This window comes from Dryas octopetala, chromosome 4 (genome assembly GCF_963921425.1).
Source record: "Dryas octopetala chromosome 4, drDryOcto1.1, whole genome shotgun sequence".
Classification (NCBI taxonomy): domain Eukaryota; kingdom Viridiplantae; phylum Streptophyta; class Magnoliopsida; order Rosales; family Rosaceae; genus Dryas; species Dryas octopetala.
The window spans coordinates 26,453,613-26,479,315 of record NC_141369.1 but is presented as its reverse complement, the minus strand read 5'-3'; the positions used below and the strand labels follow the sequence as shown (position 1 = coordinate 26,479,315).

The following is a 25,703-nucleotide window of genomic DNA, read 5'->3' as shown; positions in this document are numbered from 1 at the left end:
CCACCCACACGCGCGAAACAAGCTCGGAAAAAAAAATTCAGATGGCCGATTCGACAAACAACCATGAACATCTAAGAAACGTTCGGCAGGTACTCGCCGAACAATCATGTTAAATTCAGCGGATGACTGTCGAACCAAACTACCAGTTTCAGCGCCGCCGAACAATGCTGTTCTATTCGACGGTTGACTCATGAACCAAACTACTATTTTCGGTGGATGATTGCCGAACCAAACTACTATTTTTGGCCGGCCACTGCCGAACGGGGGTGAGCATTGGTGGTCACCGCAGAGGAAGATGGCATGACGGCCTGCATGGGGTGGCTGGTTTCAGAGTGAGGGGTGGCTGGTTTCGCGCATAGGGTGATTGCTGAAGCTGGACAGAGACAGAGAAAAGGAGAGTGGAGAGAGGGAAAGGGAAGAGGTGGTCGCCGGAAGGGCAAGGAGGGGGTAGGGTGCTCGCCGGAGCTGGATAGAGATAGAAATGGAGAGAGGATGAGAGAAAGAGAGAAGGAAATGGAGGGAAGGAAGGAGGGAGGGAGGGAGGGAGGGAGGGAGTGAGGGAGGGAGGAAGGTGGTGTTGTGTGCGGTGATGAAGATGGAGGAGAGAGAGAAGATGGTGATGAACAGTGTTGCGAGGAAAAACGAGAGAGAGGATGAAAGAGAATGTGGTGTTGCATGTGGTGAAGAAGATAGAGGAGAGAAATAATATGGTGATGAACAATAAGGGTGGGTAAGAAAACAAAATACAAGAGTGAGTTGGGTATTATTAATAAGGGTATGATAGTAATTTAAGTTGGGTAAAATGTGAAAATGTTAATTTCAAAAAGGTGATGGGCAAATTAAGAAGTTTGGTAAAATAAGAAATTTTTTTGGTATGTATAGAATTTTCCCTTTTTTAAACTTCAATTTTCAGTTTGATTTCAATAATTTTGATATCTAATACTTTCGGTTCATATTCGAATTAGTTTTGATTTATTTTTTGTTCATTTTCGGTTTAATTATAATAATATTAACTATATACTAATATAAATTTCAATTTATTTAAATATGATGCATAATATATAATGTTTGATATATTTATATTTGCAAGAGTAGTATTGGTAATTTTGTTTTGGCCAACTAGTAGTATTAGTAATTTAGTATATTACTAGTATTAATAAAAAAATATTAATATTAGTATTTCAAAGAATATATACTAGTATAAGTAGTTTAATAATATATATTAGTATCTATCATATTAATTTAGTATGTATATATACCGATAAATATAAATAATATGTATGATATAAATATACATTATTTACTTAAGTTCTTATTTTCCTAAAAATGATAACTTTTACTTTATTAGGAAATGAATCTATATCTTAACCCAGACTTTTAATATTATTAATATGATAACATTATACATTTATATTTTCTTATAATTAGTTTATAATATTAGTTGGTTAGTATTTATGTTACTAACATAATAGTATTATATAAGCATATATAGAACTAAATTTCGGTAATTGTTTTGTTTTTTCTTGGTAAATATTTTAGTTTTTTCGATAATGATCGATTCGTTTTCTTTCAGTAATCGATTGGTTTACCAATTTTTTTCGGTTTTTACCAAAACCAAACAAACTTTTTTCGATTTCGATTTTCAAATTGTAAAAGCTTGGTTTACCAAATCAAAAAATTTCGGTCAATAGTCGATCAATTCGGTAAAAACCAAACCAAAGGGCAGCCCTAAATTATCCCATCCCAAAATTGACCCTCAGGATGATGATGATTATGCAGCATATATTATACACTTTTCAAATAGCAAACCTTATTTCCTAATCCCAAATTCCCAATTGCCTTCAAGACCTTACTACAAGTTTAGAAGTGCGTGCTGGATTTTCTTTTGTTTTGTGAATTTAAGAGCAACTTACACCCCTTATATATGAGGTGTTCCACAACTTATACCTAATCGTTTCAATTTTTTCAATTTAATACCTAACGTTTTAATTTATTTATAATTAACTACCACCATCTATCTAATCATCCAGTTATATAGGCGTGTAGCCATTAGTTGGCTAACCTAAGCTGTAGCCTAAATGGCCCAATTTCTTTTTTTTTTTCCATTTTTTTTTTCCATTTTTTACTTTGTATTTTTATAGTTTAAATGATCTTAGCCCACCTTAATTTCAATATCCAGTCCACTTCAGCCTCCATCTTATGCCCAATTCTCTCTTTTGATTTAGCTCATTTATCATAGTCCTACTCTTTTAAAAGTTTAGCTCACCCAAATTTTATATTCTGGCTCCACCCCTGCAGTCATATATTAATTGATGATATGGTAGTTACGGGTCTTATATTTTTGTTGGTCTATAAGGCCGACTAACCTCACTTCATGGGCATTTCATGCATATTCAATACATAATGCTAGCACAAACAACTTAAACATACAAATAAAACACTTAAAAAAAAAACTTTAGTGCATATCTAGTCCCATAAAAAGAGGTCACTTAGCCTTACAAGTTAGCAAAAATGTGGGACATGCAGTTGCCACATTATCAAACCAAATTGTTTGATAAATGACGGTAGTCAATTGTTTGGAAAAATTAAAACAATAGGGTGCATTTTGTAGAACACATAAATTTTAGAAGTGTAAGTTGTAATTTGCTCTTTGTTTAATCAATAGGAATTGGATCTGAGTCATGTGCCATGTGATTTGTGAGGGGCCAGCCCACTTTACTTATACATGGGTAATTGGGACCGGCCTGTTTTCCTCATACAATGAGATGTAAAACTTATCGACTTGAATCCAAGCCCAAATATTTTGGCTTCGAATGATATTGAGCCAAGCCCACCGAGCTTTGAAAATTCTATAGACGCCAATAAGTTTTCTTGACCATTGATTTATCGAGTTGGTTGTAAACTTGTAAGCAACAATATTCAAAAAAGAATAAAGAAAAAATCATAGTAAGCAACAAGTATTTCATCTACATCCACTCATCCCACGAGGCCACGATACCATTTTTCTTTATTGAAACGATACAAACAAAAATTGGTGATTGAAGAAAATGAGCTACATTGGAAAACATACATGACATGTTTACTAATCCGTAATTAGATTAGGAGGAATTGAATTAATGAGGAATTAGATTGAGGAGTAATTAGATTTACATTGAAGCTGTTTACTAAACTATCTTGAATCAAAGTAAGAATGATATCATGTGGGCATTTAATTACTAAAATGCCCTTGTTCTAAATAAATTAGTTTATTTGCTAGTTAATAATGTAAGGGTATAATGGAAAAAAAAAAGAAATTGAATTCCTCCAAAATAAAGAATAAGAATACCATCTCCCACCCAAGAATCTAATTCCTCCAAAATAAGGAATTGAATTCCTGATATCATGTGGGTCCCACTTATATTTTTATTTTCATATGATTAGTAAACACATGAATTGAAATCCAACTCCTTCTTCTGAAGGAATTGGATTCCAATTACGGATTAGTAAACATGCCAACAAGGACTAGGAGGACAGTTTTCACAGTCATAGTCCTCGTACATAACCAGCACGTGAAAATGTGAAATGGCAATCACGCCTATTAATGGGGAGTCCTAGTTACGTGTATGTATGTCTAGCATGTCTAATCTAAAGGACGGTACTTGGGTCACCCCACCCTCCAAAATCGCAATTTTGGTAATATCGGCGCATGATCGGAACTATTCACTTTTTAAATCAACTATTATAGATCATCTCTACAAAAAATTAACTCAATCGGAAATCGTTTGGTTATATAATTGTTGTCGATTAAGTTTAAAAAAATCAACATATCCGATTGAGTAAATTTTTTACAAATATGATCTATAATAAGTAATTTAAAAAGTAAATAGTTTCGATCATATGCCGGCATTATTAAAATTACAATTTTAGAGGATGGGGTACCCCGGGCCGGGGGGAGGGGGGGGGGGGAGGACCCAAGTATTGTCCTAATATAAACACCAAACAATATATTGTGTCCATCTTCCTTCTCTTAATCTACTCCTACGAGATGCAGATCCTCATTGCTGCAAAACCTTTGTTGCCTGGATCTAAGACCAAGAGCAGTAATAACTCCTAATGAATCCCACTCCCGCAGCTGCAACTCTACTCTGTGCCATAGATGTCTCATCGATACCAAATTATTAATTTAAAAAAAAAAATTTCCCTGCCTGTCATGGTTATCGTTGGGGTTTCACTTTTCAGAAAGAAGGGAAACGGCAACAGCACCGTGGGGTGGGGAAGAAGATTTTAGGTTCTCGGGTGACGAATTTAAGACCGTGATCATTTACCCTTTAGCCTTCTGTATTCTTTAGAAAATGAACCCCAGATTTTAAGGACAGAAAAGTGACATCAATTTCTCAGGCCTTGGGACCTATAATCGCCTTTCACATTGGTTTCTTTCATCTGTATTTTCATCCACTCCTAACTGAAAAAGTGCAGGAACAAACATGCATCTTTTTGATATACACACACTAGCAAAAGCTAGTACTCCAGTATTAAAAACTTTAAAATTACAAATGTAAAACCCAAGAACCATAATACAGAGGAGATGGCAAAAAAAAAAAAGCGTAACATAAAGAATATACCACTGCTAAAAGAAAAACAACCAATAGCAGCTCAAGATAAAAGACAAACAAGAGAAAAAGAAAAAGAAAAAGAAAAGAAGAGCCGTTCCACTCTAATACACGTATATCTCAACCAAAAGTCTGGAGAACGTCAATAAACAAAGAATTTCACCACACAAACATTGTCATGCAGAGGCACACTGCGACCATATATATGTCCTTGCACATTATATGATAAGGATGACGAGGACAATTACGACCACCAATACAAAAACTACCAGCACCCACCAACACTGCAACACACAATGAACCAACACTGAAGATAAGATACAATGCTTTGGACATGATTTTGAAAGGATTAAACAAATAAAAGATTATGAGCATCAAATTCTAAGATAACACGATAAGCATTATGGCTTAAAATTGTCATGTTATATAGCGACCATGTTCGCTAAATACCCTAACGATGTTTTCTAAGAAATCTCCGCCAAACCAGAAATTGATTCAAGAAAAAATATTCTGCAAAGGTCTTCTTGCCAGTACTCACTCAGCAGAAAGTAAAAGTTTGTGTTTGCACGTTAATTTCTTTTCACATTGCAACCTAATGCCTTCTTTTCTGTCCATTAAGTTTTAGAAACATAGACTTAATCATGCATATAGGGATCCTATCATAGGCAATCCATACACACACAAAAATAGCCCATGTAGTATGTATCAGGGTCCAGATGGCATGATTGGAGGATGCTAATTTCCTTTTGTGATTCATGAATTTACGCATATAAAGCCTGGGCTCATCTGAAGCCTAAGCAAATGCATGCGGATTTTTATTTGAATGTAAACTGAAGAATTGTGATAGGCTGTCCGACTTCAAGCATGTCTTTTTCCCTAACTAAGCAAGCACAAACTGCTAAATACCCTGAATTCAGAAAGACAACTTGCAAGTGATGTGGCAAGTCAGAAGCCAACTTCAAGTTGTCCACAAGTGAACTTTGATAGGATGTGAAAGTTTGCTACTTAGTACTTACCCATGAGCATCTGGATTTAACACCTTTGGAAGCCTTAGCTAGCTGAACTCTTGCTTGGGTCGTTGCAGCAGAAGAGTTGTCCATATTTGATTGAATGTCATCTGTAATAATAGAGCAATATGCTCAATAATTAAAATAAGAGCAAAAAGCTCCATGAATGCAAAGTGAAAATGAGCTGTATAACGGAAAATAAATCATCTTCTGGGAATCTGGAACTTACCAATGACTACACCCTGCTCATGAACAAGAACTGCAAGGTCCTTGAATATTTCACTAGCTTGTTCGATCTGTTCTTCTATCTCTCGAATACCCTGTTCCCTTTCGTCAATTATGGCCTCATTGAAAGCAATCTCATTATCAAGCAGAAGTACTTCATGCCTGCAGGTGTTTGTTCAAAATAGAATTGTGAATGAAGGTCCTTCTAAATCATGTATGAATATGTCAAATCACTCCATCTGTATGCGAGGATGCTCAAACTATATGTGGTCATTGGTCAGCCGAAGTTTAGATTCTCAAAGTACTTTTTTTTTTTGTTGTTTAGGGTACAGGGTTCATTGAAGCAACTTTCAGGCTTTCAGCCACTAAAAATAATGAGAAAACGATGATGACCGTGGAGCTACAAGTTGCCAACAATACAAAAGTTGAAAGAAAAAACGAAATGAAAAGGCAACAGAAAGTTAGTTAGAGCATTGATTAATGTAGATTGTGGATTACCCCTTTTGGTCGTGAAGGAAAGGTTGGCGGTGGTGATCCCTGGAGCTGGAAGGTGGTTCCAAATGTTCCCCAGAGGCAGAGGCCGCAGAGCTGTAATGAGAGCGAGCCAACAAGGTCAGGTGACCAAGTAAGTCAGTCATACTGAGCCACTCATACCCAAGTAGCACACAATTACCCAAATACAAATAACTATAAAGAAAGAAAGAAAGATAAAAAGGGAAATAAATATACGTTGGTGGCAAGGAGGGCATGTAAGTAGACTCGCGCTCGGAGGCAAGCTGTTGAACTTTCTGGAATTGTTGCAATGTGGTTTGAAAATCTCTTGCAAGCTTGGCATCTTCTATTTGCTTACTGGGCTGAAAAATGATCAATTTTTTGTTATGATTTTTTATTTAAGAAGAAAGAAAGTAATGTCAGAACTCAAACTAAAAATGTCATCTTTAATTTGCAGATCAAAAGCCCCATCCCATGAGACTGACTGGTAGTCTTGAGAGAGAGACGTACATTGACATTGGTGTGGCGATCAGATTCGCTTAGGGATTTGAGCTTAGCAGAAGTATCTTTGACAAGCTCAAGGATGCGTTGCCTTGTACTGTGGCTGTAATTAGATTAGGGAGTGAGTGAGTACAGTAGTATAACTAGGAACTGAAGGAAGGAAGTTTATTTAACAAAATAACAAGTAAGGAAGGAATTAAATTGTGAGAGTAAGTAGAAGGAGAGAGAGAGAGAGAGTGGAAGACGAAAGAGAAACGGACAGCTTTTGGCGGTGATTGGGAGTGTCCTTGGAAGTTCCGATGGCATCGACCAGTCGACGGAAACTGGCAACGGCAGTGTTGATCTGGAATATGCCGGCAGCCACCGCCTGCGACGGAGACGCTGTAGTCTTCTTTCCCTTTCCTCCTCCGCCATTCTGCACATCTTGAAAACTCATCTTTCTTTCTTTCTTTCTTCTGTGTGATGAAATGGAATTAGACAATCAATCTGTAACTGTAAAGTACTCGAGTCTGCTGCTTCTCGTCTGGAGAAGAATAGGAGTACATTGGGGCCGACCTTCATGTGGGTCCGGAGACTATGCAGACCTGCATCTCGTATCCTATTTCCGGCGGTGATCTTTATTACTTTTTTTTATTTTGGGTTTATTTCATGTTTAGTACTTAAACTTTGACCCTTGTCTTAATGTGGTACCTAAACTTTTATTTGTCCCAATTGAGTACCTAAACTTTTATTTTGTGTTTAATAGGTACCAAAATGAATTTTTGTTAAAATTGTCAATAAAAATTAGGGGCAATATAGTCAAAGTATATTTTAATTATTTTCTTTATATGTTTAAAATTATTAAAAAAAAAAACACACAACAAACAAAAAAAATTAAAAATTAAAATTAAAAAATAAATTTTTTGAAGTGACTATATTGCCCCTAACTTTTGTTGACAATTTTAACAGAAATTCATTTTGGTACCTATTAGACACAAAATAAAAGTTTAAGTACTCAATTGGGACAAATAAAAGTTTAGGTACCACATTAAGACAATGGTCAAAGTTCAGGTACTAAATATGAAAAAAAAACCCTTTTATTTTTTGGTAAATTGGGAATGTGCTATCTTTATTGGACACTACTTTGAGTCAGGGAACGGACCAGAAATTTAAAATGGGGTGGGCTAAACTTTAAGACTATCAAAATTTATACAACAAATGATTTGTTTTTATGACACTTCTTAAATTCAAATAACTTGTTAAAACATTTTATTGATCTAAAATGCAATTTAATAAAAAAAAACTTGAAGTGAATTTCATTAATAAAAAAAATATATATATACTTACTTAAGTTGTGGCCTACGATTCTTCACAACATAAAAATCATCAATAACAGAATCATAACTGATAATATCAACAAGATCTTTTTTAATGTGGATAATTATACAGTAAGCAAAAAACTCATCACATATCTTGTTTCGAAGTTAATTTTTAATAAATTTTATGAATGAGAATGTTCGCTCAGTTGTTATCGTCGAAATAAGAGTCAACACAAAACGAATCAATCTCTCAATCAACCGATATGGTTTTCTTGTTTTAACAAGTTCATGACATAATTCAAAAATGGAGGACACATCTTGAAATTGTAAATAATGTGCAAAATATTAGAATTGTCTATTATGTGTGATCAATTAAAAAACTAATGTCTATTTAGTAAAATAAATTAGCAACATATCAACAGTTAAAAAAATTAATAGTTCTATAACATATTATAACAAACTCAAACATTCCCCAACTTAAAATTTTAGAATTCTTAATTAAAATTGAAAGCCCTAAATTAAAACCATAAATCAAAAAGCTAACTCTAAATTTAAAGATTCAAAATGAGTTATTATAATTGAGTATGCTATTGGGTGTATATCAACAATTGAATATTGAGTTATTGTACTAATAGTCTAATATTACTATAAGCTTTTTTTTTTTTTGGGCCAAAAAATGGAGTGGGCTACAGCCCACCCTAGCCCTTGAAGAGGTTCGTCTCTGCTTTGAGTTCTACCTTGTATTTATCATCATAAACCTTGCATTTATTATCAATTACATAAGTTTAGAATGAGGTCCATAAGAAAAAATATAGTATATCCTCATGTGATTGATAACGAGTACAAAATTGAGTATACAGGCATTTTCCATCTTTATTTATCTTATTTGCCCTTAGTTTCAGCAGCAACACCTAGTTTTAGTTCACTCTCGATGTTGGGAGGGTTTTCAATCAGTGTCTTAAATTCGAATCTCTTTACCAGATTAAACCTCATTTTAATAAACAAAAACAAAAACACTGAAATGCGTTGGGGGGCGTTGGGGTCACGTAGGTAAGGTAGCTTCTTATATAAAAAATAAAAATAAAAACCAAAAGAAAACAAGGCCGGCAAAATTAAATTGTCATTCGGCACCCACCTGTCAATTTTCGTACCCAACGGTCAATAATCCCCGCCAACCCACAACTGCAATTAAATGATGTTCATGTTGTCCACGAATCAAGTCATTCCAAGTTTTCAAAAAAAAAAAAAAACTAAAGTCTTTCCAGGAGTACACCGTCACCATAGTCAATTTAAAATAATTTCTCTACTATAATCAGTCACAGAAACTACGATGACTTATTTCTTTCAACATTGCATACCAAAATGCGGGCCTCTTCATCACTTCCCAACTGGGCTATGCAAAAATCATACAGCACCACTTCCATGTATGATTTATAAGGAAGATAACCATATGTAATACATGATCCTTGTACAAGTAGGATTAGCATATGTATGAGAATGGGAATGTCACTGCCACATCTGTAGCCATTTCAGACACAACTTATGCCCCTTGAATTCTCTTTGCATCTATTTCACAACCTACCTGCAAAATAAGATTGAACTCATCACAAGCACTTATAATTTAGACGATTTGAACAGTAAGGTTGAATTACCTCGGATTATTTGCCACTACAATCTCGATCATAACCCACCAAAGGAAGAAGGAATACAGGCAGTTGTTAAAGTTTCCACTGGTAGCATCAATTTGTGATCATTTTGAGTATCACGTGATTCATGCAACGGCATCTTAGCCTTGCAAAATCAGAGGGATCACTAGTCACAACCTGAAACCAATGGAAACTGAGACAGATTTTTTGGCTCTCTTTTTACTACCCAATGCTTATATGCGATGTTGAAGTATCGCAAACTGTAACCAATCATGATGTAGTAAGTCATAACAATCCAATTTTGTCCACAAAGACAACTAATACTTTATGAGGGCAGGTAAGGAAGCATGAAGTTCAGCCAAACATTGAAAGATCCAATTTAGGAGTTGTTCTCTCGGAAGCTCTAGAAGGAGCTCTGCCTGCAAGAGAATATACATAAGATGACGTGATGATATGTTGAGTGGAGGAACGGTGAAACTAACACACTTGTCAAATAGGCAAAGAAAATAACAGAAGGTGATTATATGTGATTACCTTGATCTGGTCACCCTCAAAAACCAAAGAATTTCGGTGAACATCAGAAACCATTGAATCTGTAATCAGCTTGAAAACCTTTTTATTCATGCTTGTTTTCATAGCAACCATCTTTCCTGAAGCATATATCCTGGATATTCCAAGATCTGCTGCCATCCTCCGCACATACAGTTTCTTTAATAGAATCTCCATGGAGTGTGGCTCCTTTCCATATTGGCGGCGCAAATTCTCAGCATATTGCATCAAACTCCAGATATCTTTCTCAGCAGCTTTCTCAGCTTCATGAATTATCTCCATGGGATTCTCCAGATAATTTATGTATTCAGAAGGGAGATGAGGATTTATATTTATATCAATCTGAAGAGAGCATAAAACACACCCATTAAAAATTAAATCAGTTGACTAAAGTCATAATTGTATACAATTATACATGCATGTCCCATATGTCAATTTTGAAAATCTCTGGAGCCTTTGTCAAACTTATGTCAAAGTGCCCTAAGTCCCTAACCAGAGATCCTCATTTCAATCACATTGAACTTAATCAGCATTTATGATGTGCAAATGTTTATTTTGAGATGGTTAATTTCCTGCGAAGATGGAAGTACCTCAACGGACCAGTAAGGAACAGAAACTACACGGTGTTCATCAACCTGGTATCAAACAAAAAAGAGAAGACAGGAAGTTTAGAATTAGTACCAGAGCAAGTAAAAGGCACATACTAGACATTGGTGTGCCTAACAACAAACAGTTACATGTGTGTCTTAGAGAGAGAGAGAGAGAGAGAGAGAGAGAGAGAGAGAGAATACATTATACATTAAACACTTAATCAGCACAGTCTACTAACTTGTCCCATTAAAAAGATTGTGAACCTATTTTCATATCATAAATTAATACTTATGCAGTTAGAGCACAAAAGGCATTGCAAAATTCAATAGTTAAATAAATAATAGCCAAAAGTAAAATGAAAAAATGGAAGCAAGAAGCTAGAAATGATTCACAAATCACACCTAATCCTGATGCCTTGTTTTCATAAAAGTGAAATTTAAAAGTCGGTCATGAACAAGAAAATACCTTGGACAGGCTCTCAAAGAGCATTTCAAAGAAGAGATCGATGCCAACATTTCCAACATCCCCTGTCTGTTGCTCACCAAAGATGGTACCAAAGCCTCTGATTCCCATGTCCCTCTCTGCAAGTTGGAAACCTTGCCCAAGTTCACAGCATTCCTCAAGAGCTGCAAGTCTCTCCTAGAGCATGGCCACAACGACTGTTACTTTAAACACTCCAAAGTAAGCACAGACAAGTATATCTAGAACACAGTAGATAACGACCTTTAAAGTGTATCTTGAATAGCATCATGAAAAAACAAGCACTACATATCATGAAGGGTAGCAAAAGCACATTAAAAAAAATATAAATTTTTTTCCAGTGCATCTGAGGATCCACTGACTACTGTAATCAGCAAAAGAATAAAGGTCAAAAAGAAAGAAGGAAAAGAAAAACATACCAACGCTTGATCAGTTAGGAGTGACTTTTGTGGGTAAAATAAGTGTGCAAGAGCTTCCTTATCTGCCCGCCCCACCCTTCCGCGCAACTATTTCCATTTAATGGGAAACAAAAAAAAAAGAACCAAAGAAGAAATATAAACATAAAAAGTAAAGTGGATAAGGACTTTGAGAAGTTCAGAAACCATTCTATTCTCTTATTTAATAAATGAAAGAACTTCACATACTAAGATAGCAATTTTGAATGTTAGTCCTCCATATATTTTACACCATTTGAGAAATATATAAAGAAAGCAGAAAGATGAGGACCTGATACAACTGTGCAAGGCCAAATTGTTGAACATCCTGAATTATGATGGTGTTTGCATTCTGAATGTCAAGCCCACTTTCTACTATATTAGTGCAAATAAGAATCTTGATTTCACCTTGTGCAAATTTCTGCATGGTTTCCTCTAGCTGCTTTGAATATTGCTGCAAAAAGATGCAGACATCAATTTAGACATGCAGAGAACTCCAACTGACCAGATCCCACCCTATGCTGCAATTAATGATGTATATGAATCACTTCCTTTTCAGATCCCAATGTATCCTCAATTTACCTAATGTTTAAATTTCACAAATATAATGAATTTTAATTCATATACATTGCACTATGTTAATTGATGATGATAGTTTCACATTAGGGATCTATATTTGATCTCACAGTAGTTCCCTTTGGAGATATCAAATGCTAAAGGAAGAAAGTACCTTCCCGTGTGCAATAGCTATTTCAACATTAGGAAATGACTGTTCAAGAAATTCCATCACTTCTTCAAGTCCTGCAACATAAGAACAGAAGTGAAACATGCACCAACCGTCAAGAAAACAAAACACCAAGAAAACATATAAGTATGCTATGCCTTGTACCCAAAAGAAAAAAAAAACAGCCTTGGCATTGCTCTAATTAGCTGTTATTCAATAATGGAATTTCTCTTGTTCTTTCGACATAAAAGCCAAGTGAATCTAAAACCATGAATAAGAGAATCCTTGTTCATTCTACAGCCTCACAAAATAGTGACATCTGCATTTGGTCATTAATAACAATGACAGAAGCAATAGAGAGACTTCATGTATCTAACTGCCAAAACTACTGCTACCAAGGAAATATGATAAAGAAAATTAGAAAAGTTTGTGCATAACTTTTCTAGGATTAATAAACTACATAAAACCAGCAATCGATGAGCTTACCTTTAATACGAGGCAAAACATAAAACACTTGGCCACCTCGGTCCAGCTCATACTTAATTGCTGATAATACCTTTTCTTTACTGTATGCTGAAAGATGGGTTCTTATGGGGACTCTTTCTGGAGGTGGAGTTGAAATCAAACTGAAAAGAAAGGGCAGACATATAAATACATCAGTATAAAATTAGGGGGCCAGCAAGTTATTAGTCTTAATTAGCCTCGTAGTATGAAAGCTTTAGGTTGCAGAATTATGTAAGCCCTGTCATGGAGTAAGAACTATATTTGTTTGTCTCTTTCCCAGTGTTGGATACTTCATACTTGGATATGATATTTTTAAGATCATCAGCCTTTTCTTACAACTCAACTTAAAAAAGACTTATGCCAATCATTTCAGTGGGTTCCTTCTCACTAACATACAATCCTGTCCAAATGGTTGGCTTCAAGTCAGGACATCGACGAAACTGTGACTACTTGTAACATAATTCAGAAAATTGTAGTATCAGATTTGTACACTTGTTCCCATACGAATGCAGCATATAGTTATTCAAAAGGTTGAAATTGCTAAATACACACACACAATACATCAATTGAAAAAAATAACAGTTAGTCCGGTAACTACTGACTTCTTCTTTTTTGAGGGGAGGCAAGTTAAAGAATTCAAGGGTCAATCATAAAATTATGCAACTAGCCTTGTTCATTTACAAATAAACCAATTGAAATGGGCATGTAGATCCAGAAATTGATAATATGCACATTACCTAGCATCACGAAAACCAGTCAAAGCTAAATAAAGGGTTCGTGGTATAGGTGTTGCCGAGAGAGTAAGAACATCGACTGATGTTTTGAATGAAGCAATCTTCTCCTTCTGTTTGACGCCAAACCTCTATAGAGCAGAAAGAAAATACATGCTTTTAGAGCAAGAGATAAAATTCTGTAGGCCAACTACACGCTAATCTATTGTAGATAGCAGCAAATAGATTCAATGACGAACCTGTTCTTCATCAACCACAAGCAGGCCAAGATTATTATATACAACACGACTTCCAAGGAGTGAGTGAGTCCCAACAATTATGTCCAAATGACCATTTTTAATCATGTCCAGATGTTCCTCTTTCTCTGCTTTAGTCTACAAGTCATAATCGTTCTGCTTAGTTTCAATTTTCAAACAAAAAGTAGCAGTTATGAAACCTCTAGGGTGTTTCAGAAACAGAGCAGTAAAAGACAATAATTGCATCCCGGATGCAAGTATGCAACTCAATACAAGTCTGAAGTTGAACCTATTATGATTTGTCTGTAGTTTTTGCAAGTTGGAGATTGTGGAATACATAAGATGCATACCAATTAAGTAAATGTAAAACTTAGTGGTACCTGAAACCTGCTGAGAAGTCCAACCTTGATATTTGGGTAGATAGAAAAGCGCTCTGAAATAACATCAAAATGTTGCTTGGCCAAAACAATAGTGGGTGCGAGAACCATAGCTTGCTTCCCTGATGAAACAACGCAAAAGATGGCACGCAGTGCAACTTCAGTCTTGCCAAAGCCAACATCTCCACAAATCAAGCGGTCCATTGGAGTTTCTCTGGCTGTCAAATCTTTGTGAACATCAATGAAAGCCTGTTTTTGATCAGGGGTGGGATGATAAGGGAACTGAGAAACAAAGTGAGCCATGGCAGGGGTCTTTGGGTAAGGGGGGCGTCTTTGTTTGAGCCTATGTAGATACAACTCCATTAAATCAACAACCATTTTCTGAATGGCAATCTTTCCTTTGGTCTTTCTTCGCTCCCATACACTGGTGTCGCTCAATTTGCTCAAAGTGCGAGGCCTTTTGGTTTCGTTTGGGCTGAAAATTAAACAACATTTTTGTTTCTCTTTTATTGTTTACGAAAGAAGAAGAAGAAGAAGAAGAAGAAAGAAACGTACAGATTATAACGATAGAGCAAGCGAGAGGCCTGCTTAACAGGAAGCTTGGCCATGCCATCGGCATACTCTATGAAGACGTATTCAACGGGTTCCCTCTCCGTGGAATTGGGGGAATTGGGAATGTCGAATTTAATCCCAACAAATCGACCAATACCGACCTTCTTATGCACCACATAATCCCCAGAACGAAGAGTGTACGGATCGACCTTGTAGCTAACATCTCCTTTGAGCTTCGCAAGGCCCCTCTGCTGCTGCGCCTTCACCAACTCTATGTACTTGTCCGCCTCCTCCGACTCCATTACCGTACTACTTCTGGACCCTTCTCTCTTGCTCTGCTCCCGCCGAATCCTCTCATTTAGAATGGATATGGCGTCGCTCTCTGCGTCCACGGCATCCCTCCGCTTGCCCGATTGGGTAGAAAGGCCTTGGGTGTGGGTGTACACACCATTCGGCACCGAAACCAGTCCAAGTCCACCTCCGTTTTTGTATTCGCAGTGGCAACCACACCGGAAATAAAGCCGCCTGCTGCTGCTGCCACACGACGACCTCAGCCTCAACACCCGACTTGCCGGCCTACAACTGCCTGGAGGGATTGGGAGGAGCAGAGCCATCCTATGATCCTAGTCCTCGCTCCTCCTACTCCTAGTGGATAATTTTAAGTTATCAACTTACTTGGATTCCAGGTTTTAGAGGTTTTACTACTTTCACCATTTTCACTTCACTTTTCTTTTCTTTTCAGTCCACTAGTCCACACTCCACAGTCCACACTCGACCGTGCACTTCAGACTTGAGCACAATTAGCTGGAAGCAAGTTGATCATGTGGAACATATCCAACCACACCCACGGCCCACCCAACAATAACATAGATATTTCTACTTTGGGCTTTGGTCTTTTTCCTTTACTTCGGCTTATGCGTTTTTAGGGGCTTAAAAACTTGACAATTGCCATCACCGGTTTATCACTATCTCTAGTATTATAAAGGGCAAAAATGCTCTAGAGTTAACCACTTTTTTGGGCAACTACACTATGTAATTTTATGATCCAAACCGTTCATATTTTAGGTCTCCATTCAAAGATCAACCATGCAAAAAATCAACCAAATCAGAAATCATTTAGCTATTTGATTATCATTACAATCATTTCATGTTTTATTGAAAAACTTTTGTTCGTCCATTTACATAAGCACAATTACCTTACTAAATAATTGGCTAAACGATTTTCGATTTTGTTGATTTTTTGCAAGGATGATATTTGAATGAAAACCTAAAAAATAAACGGTTCGGATCATGAGATTATATTGTGTAGTGGGCTCAAAATAATAGTTAGCGTCGTATTATCTTACTAACTGGTTGGCTCTAAAGCGCTCTTTGAAACCATTCTCTTTGGTTTTTATTATCAAATTAAAAACCATTTATCCATCTCATTATATTTCATAACAGTTAGATACTAAACAATTTTTAATATAGTTAATTTTTTACATAGATGACTTTAAAGAGTAATCTAAACTATTAAAGAGTAATCTAGACTATGATTTCTGATAAAGGTAAGCTACTTTTCCAAATTCAAAGAAAACCCAATATGAATAATGTTAGGCTCAATTAAAACTTGACTTGATAGTCAAATAGAAAATATAGCTATTATATAATTTATATCTTGCTATTTTATTATTTTTATATGAGATTGAAAAGAAAGAGACAAGAAAGTGTTCATGAAACTCAGCTCAAGTCGTATAGGTAAAACCCGTAAAATACTGGTGGAGGTTGTGGAACCTGGAGAGGAGGTCCTAAGCTCAATTCCATTTGTAAGCAGAAAAAAGAAGATGAGATGAGAAAATAAAAAATTGAGGGCAAAGAACACAAGATGATTTATCTATTTCTCCTTTTTCTCTCTTCTTCACATCTCTCGTCTCTCATTTCTTCTTTCCTAAGAGAAAGGAAGTGCCCATGGCGTTTGATTCTGTCGTTAACAGACTTAACAATATCACTGAACAAATGCATGTTGAAAGCCAAAGTGATTTACCAAAGTAAAAATCATGTTTTGATGTTATTTATCTATACAAGTCGGAGAGGCAAAGAGGCTTCCAAATTAATGAAATCTGCAACAAGATGGTCCTTCCAAAAGAAATCTGCAACCAGATAGTCCTTCCTACCTTTAGCATAGCATACCAAAGCTTCTCCCATGAGCTTAGACTAAGAGTAAGCTAACTAGCTAGCTAACTCCTTACAGATTGAATCCCCCTAGGATCTAAGTAACAAAATTCCTTCAAACAATTAGACATAGTATATCATGCCAACTTCGATAAGACTGATGTGAGGAATGTTAAGTGCCACAGCAGGGCCCCTGCAGTTCTTCCTAAGAAAAGAATACCCCATATCGATCACAAGCTTCTTCAAAAATGAAGATGACCTCCTCGCCTTCACATATGAATGCCCCATTATATAAGCAACCCCTGCTTCCTTGGCCTGGATTAAATCCATCAGCTCTTCCCTTACTGCAGGATCCATACCAGCGTTTGATGGTAACTGAAACCTTACTTGGCGCCTCCTAATTTGTGGGTTTTCATCATCATACACTGATCCTAAACTCTGGAGAGTTAAAGATTTGCTGCTTTGGATGGAGTTGCTGACACCAAAATCCTCTTGCTCAGTAGCTATTAAGCTCAAACTTGATTGCACCGATCTGGTGCTTATAACAGCCATCCTTCCATCAAATGATGAGCTCTCAGAGCTTGAGAATTGTGGTTCCACTGCTTCCATCTGGATGAACTCTGCTATGCTTTGTATGAGCTGGTTCTCAAAGTCTCCATCATCCCGTTGAATGTCCTTGTACCCATACCTCACGATGCACCTGTACATACGATAAGGTCTTGGACAAATCCGGCCAATGAGGAATCGTTCTTCAGGTGAAACACATGGAACTGGAACTGATTTTACACAAACAAAAACTAACACCTTGTGGAATGCAGGAAGATTTGTCACAAAGTGTGAGAATATCGCAGGAACTCCTGTTGCTAACTCTGAGTATATGAGGCCTATCCCAGGCACACGGACTATACCAAGGCTGGGGCCAAGGCCAAGCAACCATTTTAATGAAACTTTGTTGTGGAGATCATAGTTATACTTCTTCCGCGTACCATAATGCCAGACATACATAATGATCATAAAGATGAATGAGAGAACAAAAGGGACCCATCCTCCCTGAGGCACTTTAATGAGAGCTGCTGATAAGTAGACTCCCTCAATGAACCAGAAGAAAATAAGGAAAACCGCAGCCAGAACTACACTTTTCTGCCAAACAAAGATTATCACAAGTGCCATAAGGAATGTCGTGACAAACATAACCATCATGCAAGCAAGTCCTGTGAACCAAAAGTGAACATATTGTCAACCTCACTTAATTGTTGAAGGGGGAAGTGGGAAGGGGGGTTGTTCAAAGAAGTAACGTACCATAAGCGTTTCCTATTAAAGTAGTGTCTTGAAATCCAACTGTAATGGCAAGAGTAAGGACCATAAGTATCCAATTAATTTCTGGGATGTAGATCTGCCCATATATGTGTTTTGAGGTGTGGACAACTTTAACTCGAGGGAAGCAGCCAAGGGCATGACATTGCTTGATGATGGAGAAAGTAGCAGTTATAACAGCCTGGCTCCCAACGATAGTTGCAAGGGTGGCAACAACAAAGACAGGCCAAAATACAGGATCTGCATGAAAAGGAGGACAGAAAACAAAATTACCAACTCAAATTTGTAAATAAAATTCTGGAAGCAATACTGATATATGCTCAGAATGAACTAACCCGGAATTGAGTCATAAAAACTGTGACGAATGTTGTTGGGATGTTTAGACAGGAAAGCAGCTTGCCCCATGTATTGTACTACCAAACAAGGGTATACAATGAATGCAAACGCAAGCTGCATAGGCAAGAAAAACTCTCATATTCTCACTTGTGAAATTCCATAGACCATATAATAAATCAAAATGAACAAGGCCTAAAAAGTGAAGAGTGGTTTATGGTAAAAAAGTAGTAATCATGTAGACATATTTTCTAAATTAATTGCTTGTTCCACTAACCATCCAGCGAGCATATGTCCTTATGCCTGTCTAACTCATTTGATATCCATACTACTATAAAAAGAAAACAGCCACTTTGGTGTCTCCTTTTCTCTGTTTTTTAATTTCTCAAAAACATCCTACTTGGAACTGAAAAGGTAGAAATATGCGAGGCTAAAAAAGTCTCTAATTAGAAATGCGTACATCTCTACTTATAGATTACAACTACCAATCTTTTAAATAAGAAGAGAAAGGAAAAAAAAATGAAAGTATTAATCTCATACACACTTTCAGGTGGGTGGGTGTGAGTCATGTGAAGAGTGCTAGTTCTATAAAGAGATCCACTGGATAGGATAATAACATGTCGGTCTCTCACCAAAGCATATCAGAGGTCAAAAGTTGGAGTGGAAATTCTGATTTTCACTGAAACCGATATGAAAGTTTCAAATCTTGGTATCATATAATTAAATCCAAAATCTGAATTTCTGAATTTCAAAAATTCCGAATAAAGTTGAATCAGCATCAGAGAGTATATAGGAATTCCTAATTTCCGATCCAAAAATTCATAAGTACTCTGATCACCTACCAATCCGAAATATTCTGAATTTTTAGCATGTTTATAGTAAAAATTTTATAGATATTTTGATTTTATATGTTTATTCTAACATAACTTCAAAAGGTATTTAGGAATTGCAAAAAGTTTGGAAATTTTCCAAAGGGCTTTATTCCGATCCGATCCACTCGAAAATCAGCCCTACATACCTTTGAACCATATTCAACAATGCCCCATCTAGAACTGAATGTTTTTACTCTGCATAGAACGGAAGTAAAATTATAAACTTACTCTTATCGATAAAGCAGTGAAATGACCAAGATCTGCAAACATAGCCTCAGTACCTGATAAGACATGGAGATGCCTAGTAATTAGGTGTTTTTTTTTTTTTTTTTGGTGATAAGAACCTAGTAGTTACTTTATCTAAGATAGCAGCATGCAAGAGCAAATCTGGAAATTGGAGGTTTCAATAACGTCTAGTTTCTAAGAAGCTAAGATACAATTCCAACTAAAGAGGTTTCATAAAGATAGTTGCACCAATACAACATCAATATATTATGCATATCTAACAATTTTCCATCCATTTTCAGATTCAGCATACCAGTTATGGAGAGAAGAATCCCGCCAAGAGAAATCCAACCATCTTTACCAGTCTCACTGAAAAACTTGACAATGTAATGCGGGGACAATGCACGAACAATTGTCGGGTTCCAATGTATTGTGTTGTACAGCCCAATGGAAAATATTGATACCAACCAGATTATTACAATAGGTGCAAATAAAAATGCTACCCTGTGGGTGCCACAATGCTGCAGAGCAAACAGGCCGACCAATATGACACAGGCAAGCAAGAGGAGTTCACCTACAAACAATAAATAGCATGTTAAAAAACAAAGCCAATATATGATGCATTGAGAAATATACAAGTATTAATAGGCATCTTGAATTTAAAAACAAAAGAAAAGGCAACAGGTGATAAAGAGAAATTATTTACCATTAGTTAAGTTCTTCTCTGTAACTTGTAGCCCTGATAGTGATGATAAAACTGCAAGTGAAAAAGAAATGCCCAAAGATTTAACTCCACAATCCATGCAAGTAACGGGGAAAAAAAATCAATAACATTGGTTTGTCTGGACAAGATGTTTACATAATGTAGGGCTATTATCAGCATATGAGCAAGTAAAAAACAGTTACCATATCCAGAAACAACTGAAAGATTGAAGGATATTGTATTATGAAGTGGCCCTATTAAATGAATGGCTGAATATGTTCACAAGTGTATTGTATGCAGCAAATCATACATGTAAGCATCTTCGTTGTGTTTATCATTAAGGTTATCATTAATTTAGTATCATTCCAATTTTACCAGATGTCACTGAATGGGACAAGACAACTTATTAACAAATGTTATAATTAAGATTTTTTTTTCTTTTTATTGTCTGTCCCAGGTTTCCGGAAACGTAACTAACACTACATAAATACATAGGTTCCTATTCACATCAACAATTACTGGACATGAAAATGACATTGAGAAAGTTTGGCTAATCTCAGTTTGACAAGCACCAACCTAGTACCTTACCTGAAATTGCTGGAGTGAGCACACCATCACCTATGACCATGCAAGCACCTAATAAAACCACAACTAGTAGGGCTGTCCGTAGCCTTTTATGCTTCTCCAAAAATCTTTTTAATGGAGAAGAGCCTACAACATGTGATGAGGGACCATATTTGTAGGCTGAGAGCTCCTCATCAGCTGCTTGTTGGTTGGGAAGTAAACTAAACTTTGCATGGCGGCAAAGCAGCGAGTACAGAGCAAATGTCCCACCTGATATCAATTAGATATAATATATAAGACCCAATGGGGACTCAATAAAAAGTAGACAAAGGTTATATTAAAAACTTCAAGTCTCACCACACCTTCACCATTATCGTCGGCACTCAATAGGATAAAGACGTACTTAAGCAGGGGTATCAGTGTAAGGGTCCAGAAAATTAAGGAAAATGCACCAAATATCACTTCCTCATTTGGATGTTCCTGCAACTTCCCAACAAATGTGCTAGTATAAACATAGAGAGGAGAAGTACTCAGGTCCCCATAAACCACACCAAGGCTTTGGTATGCAAGTAATAGATTTCTGGAGAGATTCACCCATGAAAACTGCAAAGCAACAAGAGGTTAATTAGTTACACTAGCTGGTATTTAATGAATTACATTCCAGCCCAGGACGGAGGATAAGAGAATCCATTTATGAGATGATTATAAGCCTAAATCCTTATGTGGAGAACACAAACTAAACTCACACATCTACTAGTTGATAGCAAAGTGATTGACTGAGATAGAATTCAATTATGTTTCCACCTGGTCAATAATCAATTAATCATACACTTGGGAGTTGGGAATAGCTATCCAGTGATGACAGTGGTGCCATGAACAAGAAGGCCTGTGTTGGTCTGGTTTACAACTGAGCCTATATGCTACATATACTTTCATATACTTTTTAAAGTTAAGCCCGGAAAGAAACACCAGTATAGGTGCTAGTAGCTAGTACAAACATACGAAGAACTCATACTCAGGATAACAAATCCTGGGGAATTAAAAATCTATATCAAGGTCAAAGTGAAGCACGCTCAAACTAAAATAAGATTAGATTATATATAGTTCTAAGAATATAACATCATCAGAGAAATAAACAATAATAAAAGTAATTAATAAGAGGCCACGAAGCACACAACAAGTTGACCAAACGAAAAGAATGTTTTACCAAATATACTGAAGAATTGAAACTTGAAATTGAAGGAAGAGGATGTGAATATAGGCAAAAGCTATGCAAGGAATAATGAGAAATCCTAAGATCTCGGAATCACTACTTGTTAAAGAGGAGGGGGAGAAGCAGAAAAAAGACGGATTCCGTGCAAAGCACAAAAGGATGTTACGGATCGACCAGAGTTATTAATGGAAAGAGTAGACGAAGAGGAAGATAAATGAGATTTTGGCAATAAATGAAATAATATGTTTAAAAACATAATGAGGGCATATGTGGATGCAAACCAAGCAGCAGAGCAGAGATATGCAAATTAAGTATGTAAAGCATAAGAATCAAGAAAAGAGAGCAATGAATTTAGAGATTGAACCTGAGAAGGGTTGCGGGGAGGCGTCGAAAGTCCAGACTCTGGCTCCATTGGCTATCTCAATTCTTATCTAACCTATCTATCTATCTATCTATATACCTAACACCTTCAACCTTCGATCCTTCAATATTTCAACTGAGCAAGAAACTCTCTCTCTCTGTCCCTCAAGGCTCAAGGCTCAAGGTAGACGTCAACTCTGTGCGTGTGTCTTCAAAAATAAAAAATAAAAAGTTGTTAAAACATAAAAAGCTATTTATATTATAATAATAGATTAATAGGAGATGATAAGAAATAAAGGAGAAAACATTTAGCAGGCATAATTTTCCTAGAAGAGAAGAGAAGAGGTGTCAGAGTTGCTTGCATTGCAGTTTCGGCCCGAATCGCTCTCATCCAAATCCTATCAATTATAAATTTATAAGTATAAAGCTTAAAATTTGGGTAAAATACCAAATTCATTCGTGTTGATGCAAATTCTCGTAAGGTAGATGCAACAACTTAGATAAGTTGACCTGGCTGATCAGGTGCTTTGCTGGATGATGAAGTGGATGCTGGTTGAGATCTTCCTGTAGACAAAAACAAGATCAAAGGAGATGGACCGGTGTGGTACCAGCCAAACACACTCCGATGATGAAGTCAGTGGTGGTGTTTGATGGTGGGTGAGGAAGAACAAAGGAAGAACTTGGGAGAATGGGAAGAACAAGGCAAATGTTCTGGGTTATTCTCAGCAAGTTGGGTAGGCTTTTTTTTGTAGAAGGGAATGCCAGTGTTTTTGCGTGTATATTGGTGGATTGCTAGATACCTCATTTTGTGCATATGTCTTGATATATATAAGCAAAAGGAAACCTTAATGAGTAAGATACCTGTATGTGAATGAATGGCTGCCAGAGACCCACGCACCTGGTCAGACCTAGTTGCATGCTCAGCTGCTTGCTTCCTCAGCATTTAATGTTGCATTGAATGCTCCATTAAATGCAAGGTTGGAAGGTCCAGACAAACTGCCCAGCAGTCATGAATGCAAGCCTGATATTCTATCTGTCAGAAGATTGTGTCAGATGCATTCAAGTGTGGCGGTTCGTCTCAGCATGATCTTCCTGGGAATGGCGGCGGAGAGCCGAGCCGAGCCGAGCCGAACACATGTTCCCACGCGAAGACACGAAGTCCATATGTGGTCGGATCGGACATGGGATTCCAGGCCGAGCCGGTCCATAGATTGGAGTCTTACCGAGCCCTAACTGGTCGACGCCAGAACTCGGAAGGAAGCCGTCTCTTGTGCCGAGCCGAGCCGAGCCGCGATGATCGTGGGAAGATGGACACTCGACCCCATGGAAGATCATCGGTTCGGCTCGGATGGAACATGGAGGGCCGGAGTGGAGATCCGGTCTGAGCTGATAGAGGAAGTGCCGATCAGCGATGACGTGGAAGTCAAAGTGTGACCACTGAGAATCAAACTCCGAGGTGGATGTTGACCAGCCACGTGTCGAGCTGTGACTGGTTGTTCGGATCGATGTGGATTTTCCCACAAACAGGAGTCCCCCAACTTCCGATCCGAGCGGGCAGTGGTGGATTGGAAGTTGAAGTGTAAGGACAATCCCAAAGGTAGCATGTTGCTTGATCCGAGCCGAACCTTGCGAGCCCAGGTTCCCGAAGATCCGAACACAGGACGACTTGTGATTAGTCAAAACATCTCAGGGACAGGTGAAGAGACGTTTGATTTCTGCATGGGGGAACGTAAGGGTCACCTCGTTATGGGCATTTTTGAATGCTTGACAGGTGTCAAGATCTGGCATGTGAAGCGCCAGAAATGAAGGGCTGAGATCTGAGTTGCATGGGGTATAAAAGGGGTGGTTTTCTCTCTCTTCCCTCACTTTCATCTTCAGACTTTCTCTTCTTCCTCTGCGAAAACCCTTCCTCTCACCGCAGACTTCTTTCTCACACCGTCGCCTTTGGAGTTGTCCGATCCCGAATCCGACCACGTACGGCGGTAGGCGAGGTGGTTCCGAGGGTGTTTGGGGCGGAAACTTTGGGCGGAGGAAAACCAGTAAGTGATTCTCCTCCTTTCTGAGTTTTTGTGTTTTTCGGGTTTTCTGGGTGTTCTTGAGAAAAAGAGCTTTTTGATCCAAAAAGCAAGAGAGAGAAAAGTGAGAAAGTGTTTATAATGTCTGAGACTGACTCGAGTGGTCGGCTCGGCTCTGGAGAGGCCTTTCAAGGAGATAGTGAGGCCGAGATGAGCCGAAGCCCATCTGCGAATGAGGCCGAGCCGAGCCGAAGCCCACCTGCGGGTGAGGCGAGTTGGGACGGCTTGTCCGAAGAGTTAGACGAGGCCGGCTCGGCACTGAATCGCAATCCGGGTGGAGAGCGCCGAGCCCGAGGGGATCAGGAAAACCCCGAGATATTGAGTTCCGACTGGGAACAAGGCACGGCCGAAGGAGGTGACGAAGAACCTCTTGACGTCGAGCCGATCGCCACCATCCCGAGCAGACTCACTTCAGGCTCGGATGAGAGGGATAGAGGTCACGAGGCATCGACCTCGGCTCAGGGGGTGACGGGAAGTCCGATCGACCCGGACTTCTACGAGGAACTGGCGTGGAAGGCCGATCAGATCCCCAATGAGATGACCGAGTACCATCTCAGGGACTTGAGGGATAGGTACTCGGTTCCCGACTCCGTGTTGATGAGGTTGCCGACCGAGGGGGAGAAGCCGAGCCGACCCCCGGTAGGATGGGTGACTATGTACCCGGAGATGTTTGAGAACGGGGTTCGGCTTCCCCTGCACACCTTCCTGCAGGATTGGCTCGCGACGATCGGCGCGGCGCCACACCAGCTGAACCCGAATGTATACAGGATCATCCTGTCCATGCACATCTTGTGGCACAAAGTGCACAAGTGTGTGCCACACAAGGATATCCTGTTCTGCAACTACGCGCTGAGGTCGAAGCAGAGCGAGCTCGGATTCTACAACCTCCAGGCGTACTCGGGGCCACTCTTCGGTGGGAATCCTTCCTCCCAGAAGACATGGAAGAAAAGATACTTC

The 25,703-nt window shown here is 38.0% G+C and overlaps 3 protein-coding genes across 7 annotated transcripts; all 3 read right to left on the bottom strand.

Annotated features, from left to right (window-relative positions):
* Positions 1-4,469: 4,469 nt before the first annotated feature.
* On the bottom strand, positions 4,470-7,416 carry LOC147289027 (syntaxin-22-like). The gene is made up of 7 exons (XM_086240631.1): positions 7,075-7,416; positions 6,824-6,917; positions 6,551-6,675; positions 6,320-6,409; positions 5,826-5,983; positions 5,606-5,706; positions 4,470-4,873 (listed from the first exon to the last, which is right to left on the bottom strand). Exons 1-7 carry the CDS (start codon positions 7,248-7,250, stop codon positions 4,808-4,810), a joined length of 810 nt encoding a protein of 269 aa, XP_086096757.1. The 5' UTR covers positions 7,251-7,416; the 3' UTR covers positions 4,470-4,807.
* A 2,046-nt stretch (positions 7,417-9,462) lies between these two features.
* LOC147289026 (DEAD/DEAH box helicase) lies at positions 9,463-15,687 on the bottom strand. Of its 4 annotated transcripts, none has more exons than XM_086241850.1 (13): positions 14,940-15,687; positions 14,412-14,859; positions 14,011-14,145; positions 13,778-13,902; positions 13,023-13,162; positions 12,543-12,613; positions 12,105-12,266; positions 11,798-11,884; positions 11,364-11,537; positions 10,898-10,942; positions 10,293-10,649; positions 9,765-10,177; positions 9,463-9,694 (listed from the first exon to the last, which is right to left on the bottom strand). In XM_086241850.1, exons 1-12 carry the CDS (start codon positions 15,548-15,550, stop codon positions 10,076-10,078), a joined length of 2,457 nt encoding a protein of 818 aa, XP_086097976.1. In that variant the 5' UTR covers positions 15,551-15,687; the 3' UTR covers positions 9,463-9,694; positions 9,765-10,075. The 4 variants fall into 4 exon arrangements, with proteins under 4 accessions (XP_086097976.1, XP_086097974.1, XP_086097975.1 ...); XM_086241848.1 differs by having other exon boundaries at positions 14,388-14,859; positions 14,940-15,686; XM_086241849.1 differs by having other exon boundaries at positions 9,463-9,690; positions 14,388-14,859; positions 14,940-15,686.
* Positions 15,688-16,936: 1,249 nt separating this feature from the next.
* On the bottom strand, positions 16,937-23,052 carry KUP3 (K+ uptake transporter 3). 2 transcript variants are annotated; one of them, XM_086242786.1, is made up of 9 exons: positions 22,676-23,052; positions 21,461-21,701; positions 21,123-21,368; positions 20,538-20,588; positions 20,145-20,405; positions 19,835-19,887; positions 18,737-18,851; positions 18,387-18,641; positions 16,937-18,298 (listed from the first exon to the last, which is right to left on the bottom strand). In XM_086242786.1, the coding sequence occupies exons 1-9, from the start codon at positions 22,721-22,723 to the stop codon at positions 17,211-17,213; spliced, it is 2,358 nt and encodes a 785-aa protein (XP_086098912.1). In that variant the 5' UTR covers positions 22,724-23,052; the 3' UTR covers positions 16,937-17,210. The 2 variants fall into 2 exon arrangements, with proteins under 2 accessions (XP_086098912.1, XP_086098913.1); XM_086242787.1 differs by lacking the exons at positions 18,737-18,851; positions 19,835-19,887.
* Between the last annotated feature and the right edge of the window lie 2,651 nt (positions 23,053-25,703).

Excerpts from the sequence above, each read along its gene's own strand:
- LOC147289026 (XM_086241848.1), bottom strand. The coding sequence starts at position 15,550 with ATGGCTCTGCTCCTCCCAATCCCTCCAGGCAGTTGTAGGCCGGCAAGT. Across the intron at positions 11,538-11,797 it reads TCCTAACTGATCAAGCGTTG|GAGAGACTTGCAGCTCTTGA; the intron begins GTATGTTTTTCT and ends GCCATGCTCTAG. Across the intron at positions 10,178-10,292 it reads TTGAGGGTGACCAGATCAAG|GCAGAGCTCCTTCTAGAGCT; the intron begins GTAATCACATAT and ends ATTCTCTTGCAG.
- KUP3 (XM_086242786.1), bottom strand. The coding sequence starts at position 22,723 with ATGGAGCCAGAGTCTGGACTTTCGACGCCTCCCCGCAACCCTTCTCAG. Across the intron at positions 19,888-20,144 it reads GATTCTTCTCTCCATAACTG|GTACTGAGGCTATGTTTGCA; the intron begins GTATGCTGAATC and ends ATGTCTTATCAG. Across the intron at positions 18,852-19,834 it reads TCACTGCTTTATCGATAAGA|CTTGCGTTTGCATTCATTGT; the intron begins GTAAGTTTATAA and ends TTGCCTATGCAG.
- LOC147289027 (XM_086240631.1), bottom strand. The coding sequence starts at position 7,250 with ATGAGTTTTCAAGATGTGCAGAATGGCGGAGGAGGAAAGGGAAAGAAG. Across the intron at positions 5,984-6,319 it reads TTCCTTCACGACCAAAAGGG|GCATGAAGTACTTCTGCTTG; the intron begins GTAATCCACAAT and ends AAACACCTGCAG. Across the intron at positions 4,874-5,605 it reads TTAAATCCAGATGCTCATGG|TGTTGGTGGGTGCTGGTAGT; the intron begins GTAAGTACTAAG and ends TGTGTGTTGCAG.